General features: G+C 39.4%; 1 protein-coding gene across 1 annotated transcript; it reads right to left on the reverse strand.

The window, feature by feature from the left end:
• Positions 1–5396: 5396 nt before the first annotated feature.
• LOC148350717 (inactive phospholipid phosphatase 7-like) lies at positions 5397–18847 on the reverse strand. Its single transcript, XM_088320010.1, has 2 exons — positions 18162–18847; positions 5397–8726 (listed from the first exon to the last, which is right to left on the reverse strand). The coding sequence occupies exons 1-2, from the start codon at positions 18706–18708 to the stop codon at positions 8338–8340; spliced, it is 936 nt and encodes a 311-aa protein (XP_088176136.1). The 5' UTR covers positions 18709–18847; the 3' UTR covers positions 5397–8337.
• Positions 18848–20575: the final 1728 nt, after the last annotated feature.

Raw genomic sequence — 20575 nt, forward strand, 5'->3', positions numbered from 1 at the left:
ACTACTCTCCGGTCTCCCGAAGTCCAGAATCAAGTCTCTTCAGCTAGTACAAAATGCCGCAGCGAGGCTTTTAACTAGGACAAAAAAGTACGATCACATAACACCGATTTTGGCTAACTTGCACTGGCTCCCAGTTAGCCAAAGATGTGACTTCAAGGTTCTCTTAGTATTGTACAAAATCATACATGGACTTGCTCCCTCTTATCTTTCAGATCTGATCTGCCCCTATGTCCCGGTCCGAAGCCTACGATCTGAGAGTGCCGGTCTTCTGGTGATCCCGAGAGCAAAGAAGTGTTCTGCTGGTTCGAGAGCGTTCTCCATCCGGGCACCGGTGCTGTGGAATGCTTTTCCCCCTGAGATCCGATCTGCAACCTCAGTGGAAATGTTTAAATCTAAACTTAAAACTCACTTCTACTCCATTGCATATGAATAATAACCTACTCTTCTTGTCGGCTGAAAAATAGTCTGTGTAACATAGTGTACTAATCTGTGAAGCCCTTAGAGACTTATTGTGATTAAGGGCTATACAAATAAAAATGAGTTGACTTGACTTGACTTGACACCTAGGGACAATTTGGACCGGCCAATTCACCTGAAATGCATGTCTTTGGAATGTGGGAGGAAACTGGAGTGCCCGGAGGAAACCCACGCAAGCACGGGGAGAACATACAAACTCCGCACAGGAAGTCTGGTAGCTGGATTTGAACCCACACAGGAGGTTCCCAAGACCTTAGAACTGTGCCGCACGCGCTAACCACTGCGCCGCCGTGCTGCCCTCGTCATATCATATATATTGTTAATTAACATTTTGTTGTGAGATTCTGAGTTGCTCAACATGAATGAGGTTTATTATAAAAAAATTCAGTTGCTTGGACGTTCACCGTAGAAGGAAAAAATACATGCAAATATAAATAAGTGGAATACTACATTTTCTTATTCAAATCATTAATTCATTTTCTGCATTCAATCATTATTGGTAAAATACTGATTAAAGAGATAACCACAAACCTGTCTTTTTTCATTTTCTCCTTTTATACATCCTTTTTTTCTTAACTTCTTTATACAACATAGTAATTCGTAATATAATGCATCAAAGCAAGTGAGCCGTTTGAGAGCCGTCTCTCTTGAATGAGTTGAGCCGAAAATGCAGATTCTCTAAAAAGAGACGGACTTCCTTTCACTACATCGAACCGCTCGCTTCGTTTGCAACGGAAAAAAACGATATCGAGATAGAGGCTACCGCGGCAAACTCATTTGACTTGATTGATTTGCCGTTTCGTGATAGTTGGTGTATACCGCATGGTACCCATAATTGACAAATTTGCGTTTTTCCGTCCAGATTTTCTTGTACGGCAAGAACGTACAGGTTGACAGGTATGGGATAGTGTAATAATAATTTGTGGTTTGCAATAATCTGTGATATGTGTAGCCCTCTGAGACTCCTTGTGATTAAGGGCGTTACAAATAAACATGACTTGACTTAACATGACTTGTAACAACTGACAGTTCACGGTTGATGGACCCTTTAACTTGTTAAACCCAGTTACCACCCTACCTGTGTGGAGTTTGCATGTTCTCCCTGTGCTTGCATGGGTTTCCTCCCACATTCCAAAATCATGCATGGCAGGTTAATTCGCCAGTCCAAATCGTCCAAAGGTGTGAATTAACGAGTGAGTTGGCTGGCAACCAGTTCAGGGTGTCCTCTGCCCACTGCCCGAAGATAGGTTGGATGGGCTCCAGCACCCCCGCGACCCTCGGGAGGATTGGCGGTGCAAAAATCAATGAATGGATGGATCCCTTAAACCAGGGGTGTCAAATGTTTTTTAGCTCGAGGACCACATGGTCGGAAATAACTCATGGGGGGCAGAACTTGTAGATTAAAAAGAAAGAAAAACAAAGGAACGAAAGACAATGAGAAAATGAGGAGAGATAAAACAAGAGAAAGAAATATAAAAATAGAAAGAAATTGAAACAGAGAAAGACAATGAAAGAAGAGAGAGGGGGTGGACAGAAAACAAGTGAAAGAGAAAGAGGACACAGAGAGAGGGAAAAAAACAAGAGAAAGAAAGACAAAAATAGAAAGATGGAAACAGAAAGAAGAGATAAATATATATATATATATATAGAGAGAGAGAGAGAGAGAGAGAGAGAGAGAGAGAGAGAGAGAGAAAGGAGACAGACAATACAATAAGAAAGAAAAAAAAGAGAGAGAGGAAATAAGCTAAAGAATGATAGAAATAGAAATACATTGAAACCGAGAAAGGAAAGAAAAGAAAAGAAGAGAGGGAAAGAAGATATATACATCTATATATATAGCAAGAGAGAGAGAGAGAGAGAGAGAGAGAGAGAGAGAGAGAGAGAGAGAGAGAGAATAAGAAAAGGCCCGTTTTAAGTACAGTCAAAACGCCAACCCAATCCATAAGAGAGATAAAAAAGGAAGAGTACTTGCATTTGCAACATAAGTAGTTTAATGAAGGCTGTAATAATGACACACACCAGGAGATCGCAGCAGTGAGTAAATAAGTTCTAGATTCAGTTAACGTTATTCGGGGCACCACTTTCTGTAGTGTGTCTTGAGCCAGTACAGCCTTGTGACACCCATCCCTCTCCAGGCTGGATTTTTGGGTGGAGGTTTGATTCCCCGCGTGAAACAGAAAGTACTGGTTTCTTTGGTTACCGGCAGTAGGAGAAGCCTCTTCATCTGACTAAAATACCTCACCTTCATCCGAGCTCCTTCAACTATCGAAGCATACATGCCAACCTTTTGACATTAAAAAGCAGTAGATTTTATTGCACACTAGTTTCATGGGCATAACCCGATGAGTCTTACGATTTATTTGGAAAAAAAAGAAAAGATAAAAAGCTATGTGCTGGTCTAAAACAGGAAGTAGCGAACTTCTTCAAAAACGGAAATAAAAAACGACCGTGCCAAGATTTTTGTTGCTTAAATTTGAAAAAGCGTTATATTGGTAGTAAGTGGTAGGCGTTTTAAAGGGGCGTAAAACGATAGTCTAACGCGTAAAGCGGTAGTGTTGGCAGGTATGTTGATGGAAGGTCACTGATTGTCACCCTATGCATGAGCGTTAATTGAAAACCTTTATAAAAGCACACACGGTGATGTAATAGCATGTAATGTCCACTAGAGGGAAACTTTGACCCGTATGCTGGGCATGTTTGGTCTTGCAGAACAGAAGCAGTGGCACAAAATAAAAGTCATATACAGTATTTACTGCAGCAGAGCCAACATCATCATAAATAACTTCTCTCATCCCGGTCACCACCTCTTTGACCTGCTGCTCTGTGGTTACAACTATGGGTCCCTTAAAACAAGGAACACCACCTCAAATAAGTGCAAAAGACTGGAAAATACATATCTTGCTGCCTACGTTTATAAATGGGTATTCATATATTATTTCTCGACTGTTTTGGGGTATTTGTTGGCGCTAAATGCCATTGCACTACTTTTTCATTGCACTATTTTTCCAATGGACTTAAAGGTCATGTTCGTATCTCCAAAATTATTTTACTTGCTTACGCCATCGTCTGGCTAAAATCATCATTGCAGCCTTCGTCAAGCTGCTGTGTGCTCCGTGCATGTACGTGTCTCTCTTAGTCCCGCTAGAATAAAGTATTTTTTAAATCTGGGGGTTTGGGTTGGCATTTGGACTGTATTAAAACAGTCCTTTTCTTACTTTCACCATTTTCATCCTCAAAGGAATGAAAACAACCAGCATGCAAAATCACTCTCCACCACCCCCATTCCTCCTGCGTTCTTTCGTCCAGCCTAATGTGCTGAGTGGCCAGAACACTGATGATAAAAATAAGATAAGAGCAAATAGGTACCATGAAAATATTAAGGTTCTTTGAACTAATTTGGGCATTGTTAACCCAATAGAGAAAGTATTTATTTTTAAACTTTTAAGGGCACCTCAATCTACTCAAGCCACCTTTAAAGGTACAGAAGGAATCATTTGATCAACATCTGGCACCTTATGGTGTAGTGCAAACAAAGAAGACTTCCAAAAAACATGGAAGAACACAAACATTGGAAACTCAAAATGACCCAAAAAATCCCACATCATTTATATTTCTTTTTTTTTACCCAGCCGCTTTGAGGTTTTTGGGTACTCGTGGCAGCAAGATGGCCAACAAATATGCCTTTAGGTAAGGCTCTTGCTATATTGTCACGATTGCCCATTGCCCTCACCTGGGCCCGCTCGTTTGGCACCAGCTGCTGCTTGTTGCCTGATTGGCCCCACCCCTATTTAAACTCAGTGCTCCCATTCACTCCTTGTCAGTCCGTCAACGAACCTCTGCACTTGTAAGACTTGCATTTTGACTATGTCCGGTATCGATCCCGTCTGTCCCGTCTTGTCCGGTATACTGCTCGTGTATCCCGTATTCAGTATCAATCTTGTCAGTCCTGTCCCATATCTTGCTCCAGTATCGATCCCGTCTGTCCAGTATCTTGCTCGTGTACCCAGTATCCGGTATAGATCCTGTCTGTCCTGTTCGGTATCAATCCCGTCTGTCCCGGCCTATGCAGTATCCTGCTTGTGAATCCAGTATTCGGTATCGATCCTGTTTGTCCTGTATCTTGCTCGTGTAACCATTATCCGGTATCGATCCCGTCTGTCCTGTCCGGTATCTTGCTGTTGTACCCAGTATCGATCCCGTTTGTCCTGTATCTTGCGCGTATATCCGGTATTGATTCCATCTGTTTGGTATCCTGCTCGTGTATTCAGTATCCGGTATCAATCCCGTCTTTTCTGTCCTGTCTGGTTTTTGCTCGTGTATCTAGCATTGATTCCGTCTATCCTGTCCGGTTTCGATCTCGTCTGCTCCTGGCTTCCGGTTTTCTCGCGCCTGACTTATCTGTCTCACTTCTTCTACCCAGTGATCGCCGAATCGCTGGCGTTTGTGTTCCTGCGAATGACTGCCCCGTTTCCGTAAAATAAAGCTTGTGTGAAAACGTTACGCGTCTGGGTCCACCGTCTGTTCGGGTTCTGACACGATGTCAAATAAATACAGATTTCTTCACCTGAGTATTTAGAAATGGACGCTAATATGATAGTTCATATACTTGAGATTTTTTTAACTGTGTATTGTTATTTTTCTTAAGTTTTTTTTTCAACCACTAAGGTGGTAAATAATACACACTGTTCCCTGCCTTGTAAATATTTTTCCCTATCTATCATGATTCTTTTTGTCTTCCGTTTTTCCTCTTTTAAGCCTCTATTCCGTGTTCTTCTTGGATTCCCATGTTTAATCTCATTTTAAACCACGCTCACTATGTTATCAATTAAAAAGGTCGTTCTAATTTGTTCCTTCAGTTTTAGAAACACGTTTTCATTTTCGTCGCTTGTTGCAAACAGCATCAAAAACCACAACCAAGGCACATTCCATCTTTGTTTAATTAACGAGATGGCTCAGAGAAGTAAAAACACATCATACCTGTACAAAATAAACTTCGGCCATGGTACAGGCACGTTGTTATTTAGCTTGTTTTGCAACATCCTTCGTAAAAACAGCAGAAGACAAAAATATATTTTTTAAAAATTGAGGCAAACATGCACTGAGGCGCACTAGTTATCCCACTATAATTATGCAGCTACGTGAAAAATATATACATTTGAACTTCAATGCAGGGAAAAAGGACATCATTTTATGACAAATTAGCTACCTAAATCTGCATAATGAGGAGGGGATCTAAAATTTAAGACAACAAATAAATCAATATGTATTTGAATAGAAAAACAACAATCATAGAATGACCTTGACTAAACAATTCTGATGTTCTGATATTACAGTGCAATTCTCCACATTATGATAGTAAATTAAACAAACAGCCAATTTCTAAAGATGTTGCAAGTGTGTCTTATTTGACCACTAGACGTCACCGTATTGCGTAGTGCAACCGAAAAAGTGTGCTACAAAGCACCAAAGAGAACACAAACTACGGAGACTCATCAAACAGGACCACATTTTCTTATTTCTTTTCCCCGGCTTTCACAAGGATTTGGGCGGAAATATGGTAGCTTATTTTAGTTTAGCTTCGTGTTATGTAGAGTAAATACAAATGTCTTGACCACCAAGTGTTAAAAATAAAAGCACGTTTACATGAGAGTTCATGTTTTTTGGGCAATTATTAAAATTAATACTTTTTTTCTCAGAATCATCTATTTTCCGCCACAAGGATGTGGTGAAGATTACATGCTGTCCCTTAAAATAAATAACATATTTAGAGTTAAAGTAATGAAAAAGTAGTTTTGTAGACATATATAATGAAAATAAATTGCATTCATTTAAAAAAATGTGCAAATCCATTTTGCTGTTAAAACTTGTATTGATCATTGACCACTACATCGCAGTGCAAAATGTACACTAGAAGAACACAGCAGTAAAATAACGCGCAGGTTTTGATTTCTAAAAATCGGTTATGGCATAATTCAAATGTAAAAAAATTTATCAAAAAAAGCCACAGAAACTAAACAGACAGAAATGCCAGCCAAGCAAACAGAGCAATATGATTGGGTAAGCTGTAGTGATGGGTCAAGCTATGCATACAGCACACGCAGGTTCGATTCCCGGCTCCTCCGTGTTATATGTCGAAGTGTCCTTTGGTAAGACACTGAATCCCTAATGCCCTCAATAAGCAGCATTGCATGGCTGACTCCCTATTGGTGTGTGAGTGTGAATGGGTAAGTGTAAAGCACATTGTAAAGCGCTTTGGAAGGACTTCATTGACTTGAAAAGCGCTATATAAATGCAGACCATTTACCATTAATTTCCGATATTTGTTTTTACCACTAGGCAGGGCTAAATAGTACACAACGTCTCTTTGAGTCATTTTCATGGTATTTAAGAACATCAAATGAAAGGCAGCTTCGTCTTTTCATTTTACATTTTACAAAAACAAAAAAACCAACACGTTACAAGAATCTAGGTTTTATCATTGAAAAAAATGGAACAAAAAATATGTATAATTGCCTGAACACTGATATATTAATTCCTGAAAAAAAAACAATATTTATTATACATGTCAATTAAAATGAAAACGTCAGTTAAAAATACATAACTAAGTGCAGTGAATTAAAAAAAAAGTAAGTGATTTGAATGCTTTTCCACTAGATGGCAAAGGCACACCTAGCCTCTGCAATTTGCATCCAACTGCCCTTCATGCAACAGAAGTCAGAAACATATTTCACCAGGATTTTTCAAGTAAATTGAGACGAGTATGTTATGTCCACTGTGTACAACTTTCACACAGTTTATGCAATTTTCCCTTAACAGTATGAATACTACAATAAATAATAGACATAAAACACCTGGAAGGTTTCAAAATGAATGACTAATGAACACACTCATGCAAGAACTGCTGTTTGCCATAGCTCACGCCTGCTCATACGCCTCTTTTAGGTACACAACTAACAACAAGTCACCATTTGTAATGCTATTTCCTTACATTTTATGCTTGCAATTTTTGATGTTTAAGTATGTTTGTTATTCCCAAAATGTTTGTCAAACATAAAAAAACAAATAGTTAGGTGACTCATTTTTGGTGGAAAAGATCTCCAGTCACTTTGTTGCCTATTTACTTTAGTTGAGCTCAGGCCAGTCAGGTTGGTTAAGATAACATGAAGAGCATTATAATTTCCCAAATAAAGTCTAAATACATTTTTGTAAGGACTAGCAGTTGAGAAAACAGATGTGAGTTGAAGAGATTTTTCCGAAAAAACTAGATTGTACTGCACTGCAACGTGTTATCAATAACATTTTGTGACTGTCGTTGCCCCAAGGTGGTAATTTTATTCATATTTAGTTTCTTTTGTCTTTTATTAGCATATTTGGTATTGGAGTTCTCCAAAAGTAATTGAAAGTAATCCAGTTAAAGTAACCCTACCCAACCCTGATTACCAGTCACGAATGCTAGCCTGTGCACGGGGAGAGGGTGTTTAATCAATGGGTTCAAACATTAGCACAGAATTTACGGTGAGTTTGTATAGCGTAATGAGTTGCTCCAGTTGTAAAACTGCATTTACTCAACTTTTAAAATAAACCAATTAACACTTGCCTAACACAATCCTTTTTTTCCGCATTGTTTGTGAATAAATGTGTTGTGTTCAGAAAAGATCCGTTGTCATCAGTGATTATAATATAAAGGGTAGGTTACGAATTTAGGCCAAAAGATAAAGCATAGTACTGAATAACAAAGCTACAAATTTATAGTTGACATTCTTTTACTGATCCGGCCCACCTCAGAACAGAAAGTCTGGACTCGGCCCCAGAGCCAAACTGAGTTTGACATCCATGCGAATCTGCACCGAGACCAGTACGTCAGGGGAAGGGGCTCCAGCTGAGAGTCCCGATGGAGATAATCGTCTGGCAGGTGTTGGACGACAACCACACAGTCTCCATCAGGCCAAAGTGAAAGAGGCCGAGAGCGAAACCGCACAAAACGTCCGTCAGGTGATGGCGGCCCAGCAGCACGCGGGAAACGCCCACTAGCACGGCCCAGAGAACCAGTAGAATTCGCAAAGGCACAGCCAGCACCAAATGAGACAGCAGGAACTTGGACACCATGGCGGCGCGGCTAGCGTGCGCCGCCGGGAAGGCGTACGCATCCATGGCCACCCGGTCCAGGAACCCCGGGGAGATCTCCCATGGTCCTTTACGCTTCACCAGCCGCTGCACACCCGCCACAGTCAGCACGTCCACGATCAGCGCTGCAGACAAATTTAAAATCATGGTCACCATTTTTATGAAAGGGACACTGTGTAATATTTGACCACAAGATGTTGATGTGTAGTGCAGGAATCTTCAGGGTTCAAACACCCTTTTCATGGCCAAATTCAAGCACTTTTCAAACCCTTCACTTTCAGACTGTTAAGTAGCAAAGACTGCATGATGTCACCAGTCACTGATATGTCATGCCACATATCATTGGACAGCTTAAACCCCTGGAAATCAAGATATGCTGAACATTTCAAATATACTCATTACAGAAACATCACGATCAACTGGAACTAGATACCTGGAAACTATAAAGCCAGTATAGTTCACCATTAGTATGCTCTGGTAGTCAGCTGATGAAACGATTCTCCACCAACATGGTCTCGTTACACTCATGAATCCGAACGTGTTAAATATTTAACCCAGGGGCAGGGAACCTATGGCTCGGGAGCCAAATATGGCTCTTTCCATGAGTACGTATGGCTCCGAAATAAAATGTAACTATTGCACATCTCTCAGTCTGTGGCGTTCCAAAGTCAAGTTATTTAATCCCGATTTTGGTCCATATAAAGCCGAAGCAACTTAATGCAGAAGTTTGATAAGAAACCATTTAAACTGATGAATAAAAACGCTGGCAAACGACTTTTATTGGGTGAGCAGTACAGGTGGGTGGATCCCTGCACACACCGCAAGGCACTTCCTTCTCTTTCGCTCTCGCTTAGTGCAGTCTAAACCGAAAGTGAATATCACGATATGCTTATCGTTTGCAGTAATTTGCGACATTTTCACAAAAGAACTTTGCATGCGCATTGTTTTGAAACTGTTATTAAGGACAAATTTCATGGAAAAAAATACCTCAACACTCTTAACTGAAGGTGGAAGACAAATTGTAAATGGCATATTTACATTGATTTGGGACACAGGATTTGGCATTATTCTCATTTCATACATTTGATTCAATCATCAAATGACACACAGTGAAATAAAATGTGCTGAAGAATTAGCTTTTGTCTAGAGAGCGTGTTTGGCAGTTTTTTCAATTTTGTCTGAGAATATATGATGTGGCTCTCTCAATTTCTTCTTAAAACATTTTTTGCTTTTATGGCTCTTTGGGTCAAAAAAGTTCCTTAACCCTGATTTAACCCAAAACACACGATAATGCAGACAGATAAAAAAAAATCCACCTAAAAGCATTTCTGCATTGTTGTAATCTGTTCGTTTTGGCCCATAATTCCTTTCAAAAGTTAACAAACTCATAAAATGATTTACAATATGGCTATAGCCTCTGTGATTGCCATCACTCTTGACCAATTGCAAGCTTTTTTTCACAGTCCACAGCCTGAAATAGCCTATGAAGGTTAATGCTATTATCCCAGCTGTTTTCCAGCAAAGATGCCCCTGCTACACTCATCTGTAGGCATGTGATTGCAAAAATAATTTAGGCGAGAATAAAAATCTTCTGTTTCTGTGTGTTCCAACTAACATTATTCAATGTTACTAGTACCTGCAGTGATTATTTCAGTTGGGGGGCAAGACCTCAGAGAGTTACCTTTCAAAAGAGACCAAAACTTTCGGTTGAACAGCATTCAATTTACTTTAGGTAGGTCTTAGATTGAGGGTTGTAGTGCCACTTTGGTTGGTCAGAGGGCCGTCTTTTACATTTAAAATAAAAAAGGATCACATTTTTTAATACTTGTTTTTATTGAACATTGCATCATTACAAACAAAATTGGCATAAAACAGTCAAACACACGAAAGTCAAAGGAACAGAAAGTGCTGCAGGAATAGAGAACCATTTCAGAAAATAAATTACTAAAATAAATAAAGCAAAACGAAAAATAATAATGATAAAACGTTTAACTCTACGAGCATAGTTGTTGTTTACAAAATTTTGAAAAATAGGTTTATATTTTTGATATTTCTTGGGTGGATAAACAGTTTTGCAACAAACAAAATTTAGTGCTCTTTCTTTGTTTTTTATTCCTTATGATAAGTCTAAATGCAACATGATTTTTGGATACAGTGATAGGAAGAGTTTCCTATATACAGTATTTGTGGGTGTATGACATACATTTGTATGTATTTGTTTATGTTTAAGTTTTTTTGACGGGCATTTTGATTTTTGATTGTTTTATATTATGGAATATTCTGTCGCTTTGTTAACCAAATTTCCATCTGTCCCGAACTTCAATATTTGAGGAATCTAAAAATGTGCTTAAAAAAAAATCTGACTCATCGATTAATCTAAAAAAATGATTGACTGATCCATTGATAATACAATCGTTAATTGGAGCCCTGCAAAAGTTGAGTATCAATATTGGTCTGAAAAACAGTGTTATGATAAACTATCAAAATTGTAAATAATTTATTAAAACAAAATAAAATATCTGAAAGCATTTCATGTATTGGGGTTGCATCATTTATTAAACACTGCACACATAGCTTGGCAACATTATCTCTGACCGCGCATAGCAGATGTTGTCTGTATTTAGCGGCACCAAAATAGTACATGGCCGTGTTAAAAGTAAACCGTCAGCCTTTAACATGCTAACATTGCTTACGCTAGCATGTATTTTGCAAGCTGTCTAGCAAGTTTCTCATGGCTTTACACAAGTTTGGATTGTGAAAATGTATCCGCTGAAAGCCTTTGCTGGCTGTGTTATATCATTGTGGCGCGTCTTCATGCCAAGACAATGAGGCACTTCGAAACGGAGTGGGACTCCTCTCCTAATATCATTCTACATTTCTGGGAGGCAGGCACTTGTGTTTGACAACAGGGCGCTCTATTTTTAAAGTGGCTTGGTCAGCACAATGCTGCAGTCCAATCACTTAATCTTGAGTCAGACTCCCCTTCACCGATATATCACCTTACTCTCTGCATTATACACACTCATGTTGGACAATGGTGAACTCTAGAGCAGAATGTGGAATATTTAGAACAAATATTTTTTTTGGATTTGATTCATTTTACAGGATCTTTAAAAGACAGATAGATGATGTAACTTAACAGTATAGAATGCTTAATGGTGGTGTCCGCATCTTGAAACTTTGCTACTCTAAAGCTCGGGTCAGGTTTCCCTTAACCACAAGGGTCTTATGGTGTGTCTTGGGCAAGTACAGCCTGGTGTCGCCCATCCCTCTCTTATTCAAAAAAGTGTTTCCACCCGGTTTAAAGCCGGGGACTTTTTGTGCGTTATGCAAATATCCTAACCACTGCATTACAGAAACACTACTCTAAGCAAAAGCAGATAGGAGCGGTGGATTTTTTAAAGGGTCTTTGAACACAGTTTGGCATTGTAACAAATGTTATCTAATTTAAACTTTTTAAGGACAACTCTAATTCTGCATGCTTTTCGTTGGTTATGCATGCACCAATCTTGACTGCCCTGATCAAAATTGGAACGCTTTAGAAGAATTTTTCACGTTTAGTATTTTATCTCAGCGCCATATGTACTCATGAAAAGAGCCGTATCTTGGTCGAGAGCCATAGTTTCCCCACTCCTGGCTTAAGGTTTGTAATTATTTAGCGCCTGCTAGTGGTAAAAAAACAAACTGTATGCCTTGTCCAGTGGCGAAGTAGACCAATCCCTTTGGAACTGATGTTTCTAAAGCAAAATGTTTTGATTAGTTACATTTATCTTTTGGATTAAAAAAAAACATTGTGTATTATTTGTCAGCTCCTAGCGATTATCTTTTTTAAATTGTTAAAAAAACGTTTATTTAAAAGAAGCAAGAATACATGAAATATTATATAAAATTCATTTTTAAATACTTATAGGTTGAGAAATTTGACATAAAATGTGTCTCACTTAGAGGGAGCTGCAATGAAACTCTGACATCTTGCTGTTAGAGGTACCCCCCAAAAACTGCTCAGCAAAGTCAAGTCATGTTTATTTGTATAGCCCTTAATCACAAGGAGTCTCAAAGGGCTGCACAGACCATAGACTATTGCAAACTACAGACTATTATAACACCATCCCCTGATCTAAAACCTACACGAGGGTAAAGAAAAGCTCAAAAACCTCAACATAAGGAAAATGAAGAAACCTTGAGAAGGGACCGCACAAAAAGAAGAAAAAAATGGTGCGGTTTCGTCACTTCGAGTTTAGTTTCTACCTTGTGGTTTTTAACACTTGTTTTCGGTTGCATTACATAACACATCCAGTGGTCAAATAATATACACAGCCCCTTTAAATGGCTTGCCTACTTGCAGATATCAAAGAGTTAACAACAAAGGCAGTTTGATCAGAGTAAAAGATTAATTTTCCATTAAGTACGTGCTACAGGCACATTTTTTTTTGTCAAGTGTTAATCTGCTCTGCCAGCAGCTTTGGTGCCAGGCTGCTGAAGTTCAGTGGATTTGGCTCCCAAACAAGCTTGCAACCGAATAGTCTCACGAAAAAAAAAAAAAAAAAAAAAGCGTTTTTGAGTAAAAAAATAACACCGCCTCACCTAATTGTTTGGTTTTAGCAAGTTGAGGCGATACGGATGGGAACGATCGCGTCAAGGTCTGCTCTCACAGTCGCATCGCCGGTTTGTTGGAGGAGTGTGTTGTCTTACCAAGAACACAATAATCATATCAACGTAGCTATTGTTAGGTGATGGAAAAATAAAAACACAAGAGTTGGCATCAAATTTAGTGCACCCTGTTGCTCCATGCACTAATCGGTTTTCGCTTTCACACCACAAAAGATGTTGGACCCAGTTGAGAGAAGAAAGTATGAGTACAATTTCAGATTGATGTCAATTTAAAGTTCTTGGGCAGGAAAAGCGCCAACTACGCAATCGGGCTGCAACAATTAGTCGTCGTTATCGACAAAAAGGGATAATAGGTATAGTCGACAATTAATTAAATTGTCAAATATTGTCGCCAGACACGTTCTTCCAACAAAGTGACATGATTATTACATGATTATAATCTCTGCTGAAACTTTCTAACGCACAAAAGCATCTGTCTCGAGTGGTAACATACAGAAATGCAGACGTCAACATCAAGCATGCTTAGTGAAACTTCTATAGTTTTGTGAGCATTTTAGCCTGCATACGCCCAATATATAGACAACTTGAAAAGTTTGCAAAGATGCAGACCTTGCATATCATGACAGTAACTCGAAGATGCACAAACATTCAAAGAGAAAGCATGTTAGATAGTTAAACGAAACGGAGTCTGACTCCCCTCAACTAACATTCAAGTCAATACGGTTTTGATGACATGCATTTTCCTTTTTATTCGCGTATATTCCAATATAAGAGCTTGAGCGTTATGCCAGACTGTGCCTGTCAAATGTAATTGAAAATAAAACCATGTAGTCCAAAGTGCAAACGTCAGTTGTTAAAACGTTAAAAACGACAAATATCAGTTGTTAAGAGCATTAGATTTTGTAATGTTGAGAAACATTAAGTTCTATTGTTACAGACTTTGCAGTTGACTACAGAATGTAATTTACAAAATGCACATATTTTTTTTGCTTCTAACGCTGTTAATGAAACTGTTCTTGGTTTACAGGGGTAACAAAGTTTAACTTGATTTTAATTTATTTATTTGCCTGTCCATAAAAAAGGACAGGCTTATTTATGTCTCCACTGACAGAGTGGATTGCCTGAATTTCTTTGTAAGAATTCGCAGTATGTCCAATAAAAGATGTATTTTTCATGATACCGATTTTTTAATGTTTATTGTAATTTGCACCATCAAGAAATCAACGTCATGCAAAATTTAAGAAAAAATTAATAATACGATTATTGGACTTATCTTTTCAAAATTTGGTGACTTCTCAACTATCAAAATAGTCATTAGTTGCAGCCCTACTACGCAATATGACACTTGATTATTGAAATACAAAACATTAACATATAAAGGTTTTTTCTTCTTCTTCACACCAAGAACTGCTGAGTAGATCACGGACTGGTTCTAAAATTAGCTCACCAGTGCTGGGTCTTTACGATTTTCTAGGAATTTCTAACCAGCATGATGTCTTTAAAGGCACAGTCTGTCTTACTTGACCACTAGATGTCGTAGTAATATAATATATATAAGCCATATCCCCGGAGTGGGAGGTGGCTAGAGTCATTTCTGACTCTTTTTGGGAGATTGATTCAGAGGAGGGGATTCCCAGCCCCCTCGCTCAACCCAACTGAGGTGTTGGGAGTCATAAGGTGACCAAACCCCCAATTCTAACCCCTAATGCTGAACGCCAAGCAGGGAGGCAACGGGTACCAATGTTTAAGTCTTAGGTATGACTCGGCCGAGGCTTGAACCACAACCTCCCAGTCTCGGGGCAGGCGCCATACCCCCAAGCTGGTTATAGTAGTAATATAATTGGTGGAAAATCGCATCCCACACCTTTCCAGACAGTGTTTCATGGATAAAAGTGACATCTTTGACAAAAACTTGGTGAAACTTATTGTTTTGTAGCTATGCTACTTCACACAACATTTTTTATTTTGCTTTAAGGATATTGGAGAGTGGGTGAAATATGAAATCACAGGTCATCCAGTTTGTTGAGATGGTCTGTTGAGATTGACACATTTTGAAATACAAAGTTATATTTCTGGACAAGTAATGGCAATAAATGACACACTGCATGTTGAAAATGTTACAACAAGAAAAATGTACAAATTGCCTTGGAATTAGATCAGAGGTAAGAAATACATTATTATATGTATAGTTCATGGGAATTGGGTATTATTTCATTATCCCCAACATAGAAAGTGGAACAACTCTCCGGTTCCCTGTCTGGCATCCAGCTGCTGTTGAACATGAGTGAAGAAGAAATGCAATGGCAAAGCTAGGCACCAGGGCAGGTGTGTCAGCATCATTTTTACAGACTTTTAGCTTTCTTTGTTAAATGCATGGTCTATCGAGTCAGACTATTGACAAACTTGGCAAAAATTTCAAGCATTTACAAACACTTCACCCAAAACTCAAGCACATTTCAAACACACAGACAGACAGACAGACAGACAGAAACGCAATCACACAATTTATACGAGTTCATGGGCAGGCTTGTTCTGCTTGCAGAGCCTGTTAAAAAAGTACTGGAGCTTCAAAAGCGCTATTTGCGCTTAATACATTTGATTTGTACTATTTTAATTGTATTGATTATTAATGCCCTTGAATTTACGTTATTTTATCTAATTTTAAACTACCGGTAAATGTATTTTTTTCCTTGGTTGGATGGACTTTGATGATCTGATTGAATGGTTGTTTAAAAAAAAAAAGTTTGCTACAGGCGGTGGCACAGTTCTGAGGTTATGGGTTCAAATCCAGCTATCAGCTTTCCTGTGCAGAGTTTGCATGTTCTCCCTATTCTTGCGTGGGTTTCCTCTGGGCACTGTGGTTTCCACCCACATTTTCAAAAATATGCATATCAGGTTAATTGGCCGGTTCAAATTGTCCCTAGGTGTGAGTGAGCAAGTGAGTTGTATGTCACGGTGTGCCCTGCAACTGGCTGGCAACAAGTTCAGAGTGTCCCCTGCCCGATGCTCAGAGAAAGTTGAGATGGGCTCCAGCACCCCCGTGACCCTATGGAGGATAAGCGGTGCAGATAATGGATAGACGTTGCTACAGTTACTCTGTACTTATGTAATTTTTTGACCAAGTACTTTTTTACCTTTATTCAAGTAATTATTTGGGCGACTACTTTTACTTCTACTTGAGTAATATTCTGAGGTAACAGTACTTCTACTTAAGTAACATTTTTGGTTACTCTTCCCACGTCTTTCAAGTATGAGGTATCCCCCATTGGAGCACCACAAATTCTGAAATTCCTTGCTACCCATTGAGCTGTCCTATCAATGCCTATTGCGCATGAGCACACGGCTGATTGCAATTTTCTACGTAGAGTACTTGCAATTTTGGTTTCGATTTAGTCTTATTTGACTCTTTCACTGCTTCAAAATACTGTTTTCTGACGGAGCTTTTAAGCCTGGTGTGTTTTCTGTGATAGCCTTTTTGCATAGTGTTAGTTGTACTTGCATACCTGTCAACCTGTATGTTTTTGCCATACAAAGTACATTTATTATGCATTTTAAGACATGTACGACGTACAAATGAAACGAAATGAAATGATCTGCATTTATATAGTGCTTTTCAAGTCAATTAAGACTTCCCAAAGCGCTTTACAATGTGCTTCACATTTACCCATTCACACACACACACTCACACCAATAGCGGCCGTGCAGCCATGCAAGGCACCAACCTGCTTATTGGGGGCATTAGGGGTTCAGTTACCCAAGGACACTTCGACATGTAACACGGAGGAGCCAGGAGTTGAACAACGATCTCTTGATCCCAAGCCGAGTGCTCTACCTCCTGTGATACTGCCACCAAGAAAATCCATGCGGAAAAACGCAAATTTGTCAATATTGGGTATACACCGACTATCACGAAACGGCAAATCAATCAAGTTCACCGCGGTAGACTCTAGCTCTGTATCGTTTTTTTTTTGTTGCAAACAAAGCGAGTGCTTTGATGGTACTGTGCGCATGAGTCTGCTGCCTGGGGATTTCCCATCATGCATCATTCCTTGGTAGTTGTGTAGTAAAAGAATGTCCATCTCTTTTTTGAGAACCGGCTTTTTCGGCTCAACTCACTAAAGAGAGCCGGCTCTATAATGGCTCACTTGCTTGATGCATTATATTACGAACTATTCTGTTGAATAAAGAAGTTAAGAAAAAAAAGGAAGTATAAAAGGAGAAAATGAAAAAACACAGGTTTGTGGTTATCCCTTTAATCAGTATATTACCCACAATAATTTAATGCAGAAAATGAATTAACAATTTGAATAAGAAAATGTATTATTCTACTTAATTATATTTGCATGTATTTTTTCCTTCTACAGTGAAAGTCCAGGTTACTTAATTTTTTAACTTTTTTTTTTATAATAAACCCCATTCATGTCGAGCAACTCAGTATCTCACAGCAAAATGTTAATTGAGGGCGGCAGTGGCTCAGGAGGTAGATCGCTCGTCTTGGGATCAAGAGATCGCAGTTCGAATCCTGGCTCCTCCGTGTTACATGTCGAAGTGTCCTTGGGAAAGACACTGAACCCCTAATACCACTGAACGCCTAATACCCCCAATAAGCAGGTTAGCGCCTTACATGGCTGCACGGCCGCTATTGGGAAATGTGAAGCACCCTGTAAAGGGCTTTGGGAAGTCTTGACTTGAAAAGCGCTATATAAATGCAGTTCATTTCAATTAAAAAATATATATGATATAACGAAACACATGTACAATATAACATGTTAAACTACATAAATAAACACATTTAAATATATATATATATTTTGTATTTTGTAAAGGAAAATACAACATTTTGTAAGGTTATGGAGCCGTGGAGGTTGACAGGTATGCTGTCAGATTAGCCTAGGGTAGAACGTTTCGGCGAGGAAAGACGTTTCGGCTGATCACCGGACTTCACTCACCCAGCAGCAGGTTGACGAGCACCTCCTGTCCGGCCAGCGTGTTACTTCGCGTGAGGCACACGACGGTTCCGACGATCCAGGTGAGGCCATGTCCGGTGAGCGCCAGCAGGTTAACCATGGAGCGCCATCCGCCCCACGAGGACCACGCATGCGCACAAACGCTCATGCGCTTGGACAGACTAATATCGATGGCGAGAAGCGAGCTTTTGGCGATGCCTTTGAAGGAAGGATTCAGCTGCATGCAGTCCTCTTCTGGGAGCCGCTGCTGGCCGGCCTCCCCGGGGTCCTCGCTCGCCTGGCTCGCCTGGCTGCGGACACTGCAGGAACGTCTCGGTCCCGCTCCTCCTCGGTTCTCCGGGGGGCCACCGCTTCTCAGCGGCTGACTGAGAGACATAAACTCGGGTCTATTGAGAACGCTGTTCCGCTCCCGAGCTCTGGGTCTTACGCTGGTTCCGGGCATTTTTGTTTGGAGTTCTTCTCGGAGCCACACGTAAGGGTGAAACTGGCTAAAAATAACCACCGTCCCCCACTTTGCTCCCTGTCTCATGTGCCCTGAAGAAGATATTTTTAGAGTGGGAGGAATGCGCGGTGGCCATTCTCGTCCGTCCTGGAAGTAATCCGAGCGGGGAGCGACATTTAACAGCGCGATGCTTCCGACACTGTTTACTTCCGGTTATGCGCGACAAAAATGCGCAAGATTAATTGACATAAAAGAATAGGGAGGCGGAAGGAAAGTGTCATCAGCGCTTTAAAGGGACAGTGTGCATTGATTAGCCATACCTGTCAACCTCCACGGCTCCATGCCCTTACAAAATGTTGTATTTCCCCTTACAAAATACAAAATAATCTTGCACCATATTTTTTTTCAAACGTGTTTATTTATGTAGAGTAACATGTTATATCGTGTTACGTGTTTCGTTATATCAAATATATTGTTAATTGACATTTTGTTGTGAGCAGTGTTCCCTCTATGCTGCGTGCGTGCGCAATTGCGCGCTGCTCGCACATTCTCAGCGCACAAGAGAATCTGAACAGCGCACAAAAATGAGGGCCCAAAATTACTAATTAAGAAGCGACTTAAGTCAAAGTTACAGTGCATGAAGGTAAAAATACACAGGTTCCATTGACGTTGTGCCCTAAATGCGGTATTTTGAAGTCGAGTCAAAGTAGAACGAAGTTGAGTAAAGTTAGTAGAGTTTGTAGAGAACCGGCTTCTTCGGCTTGGCTCACTAAAAGGAGCCGGCTCTTTCGGGTCGTAAACGGCTCTCCAGGTTGTTTTTGCGTCTTTAATCCCAACATGACCAAATATAATGTAAAATTATGCACAAAATGACTTAAAGGAAGGGGGGAATAGAACAAAAAAGAAAAAAAAAAAAATAATAATTTCCTTTGTATTGTCATTCTTTGTAACAACGTACACAGAACGAAATGTCACAATGAGATTTTTTTAAAGGAATTAAAAAAAAGTAGAAAAAAAACATGGAAAAAAGAAGAAAAAGTTTGTGTTGCATTCAAATAATGAATGTTGTTGCCAACATTGTACTTCCACTAAAAATGTGATTAAGTACAGTTCTGTATCTTACATTCGACTAAATAAGCCCCCCAAAAATGTTAATATTATGCGACAAAATATATCAGGAAATAAAAAGAAATGGAAATCTTGTGAAAGAATTGTTGTAAAAACAAACGACGTTTGTAGGCCGTACAACCTTTGCAATCGTACATTAGTCAATTCATTCAAAAGAGAAAAATAATTTTGCATTGCCGGAAACTCAGCAAAATGTAACTTGATATCAAGTTTTGGACATGTTTGGTAATTAATTATCTTGCCACACTTGGGATTATGGTTGCTCACTGTTGTTTCAAGCGTTGCTCACCGACGACTGAACGCTCAGACCCGTGGAAAATTAAAGGGAACATTTGTTGTGAGTTACTGAGTCACTCGACATGAATGAGGTTTATTATAAAAAAAATTCAAAAATTAAGTAGCTTGGACGTTCACTGTAGAAGGAAAAAATACATGCAAATATAATTAAGTAGAATAATACATTTTCTTATTCAAATTATTCATTCTTTTTCTGTATTAAATTATTGTTGGTGATATACTGATTAAAGGGATAACCACAAACCCGTCTTTTTCATTTTCTCCTTTTATACTAACTTCTTTATACAACAATAATGATTCGTAATATGATGCATCAAAGCAAGTGAGCCGTTTAATGAGATGAGCCGAAAAGCCAGTTCTCTAAAAAGAGAAGGACTTCCTTTCACTACATAACTACCACATGAAATTCGAGGCGACAGATGCATGCGCACAGTAGCATCGAACCGCTCGCTTCGTTTGAAACGAAAAAAAAACGATGCCGAGATAGAGGGTGCCGCGGCGAACTCATTTGACTTGATTGATTTGCCGT

The sequence above is a fragment of the Urocampus carinirostris genome, chromosome 16, assembly GCF_059441175.1.
Source record: "Urocampus carinirostris isolate Australia breed hairy pipefish chromosome 16, RoL_Ucar_1.0, whole genome shotgun sequence".
Classification (NCBI taxonomy): domain Eukaryota; kingdom Metazoa; phylum Chordata; class Actinopteri; order Syngnathiformes; family Syngnathidae; genus Urocampus; species Urocampus carinirostris.

Coding starts and splice junctions, on each gene's coding strand:
- LOC148350717 (XM_088320010.1), bottom strand. CDS start 18,708: ATGAGACAGGGAGCAAAGTGGGGGACGGTGGTTATTTTTAGCCAGTTT. Junction 8,727..18,161: donor GCTCGTCAACCTGCTGCTGG/GTGAGTGAAGTC, acceptor ATTTGTCTGCAG/CGCTGATCGTGGACGTGCTG.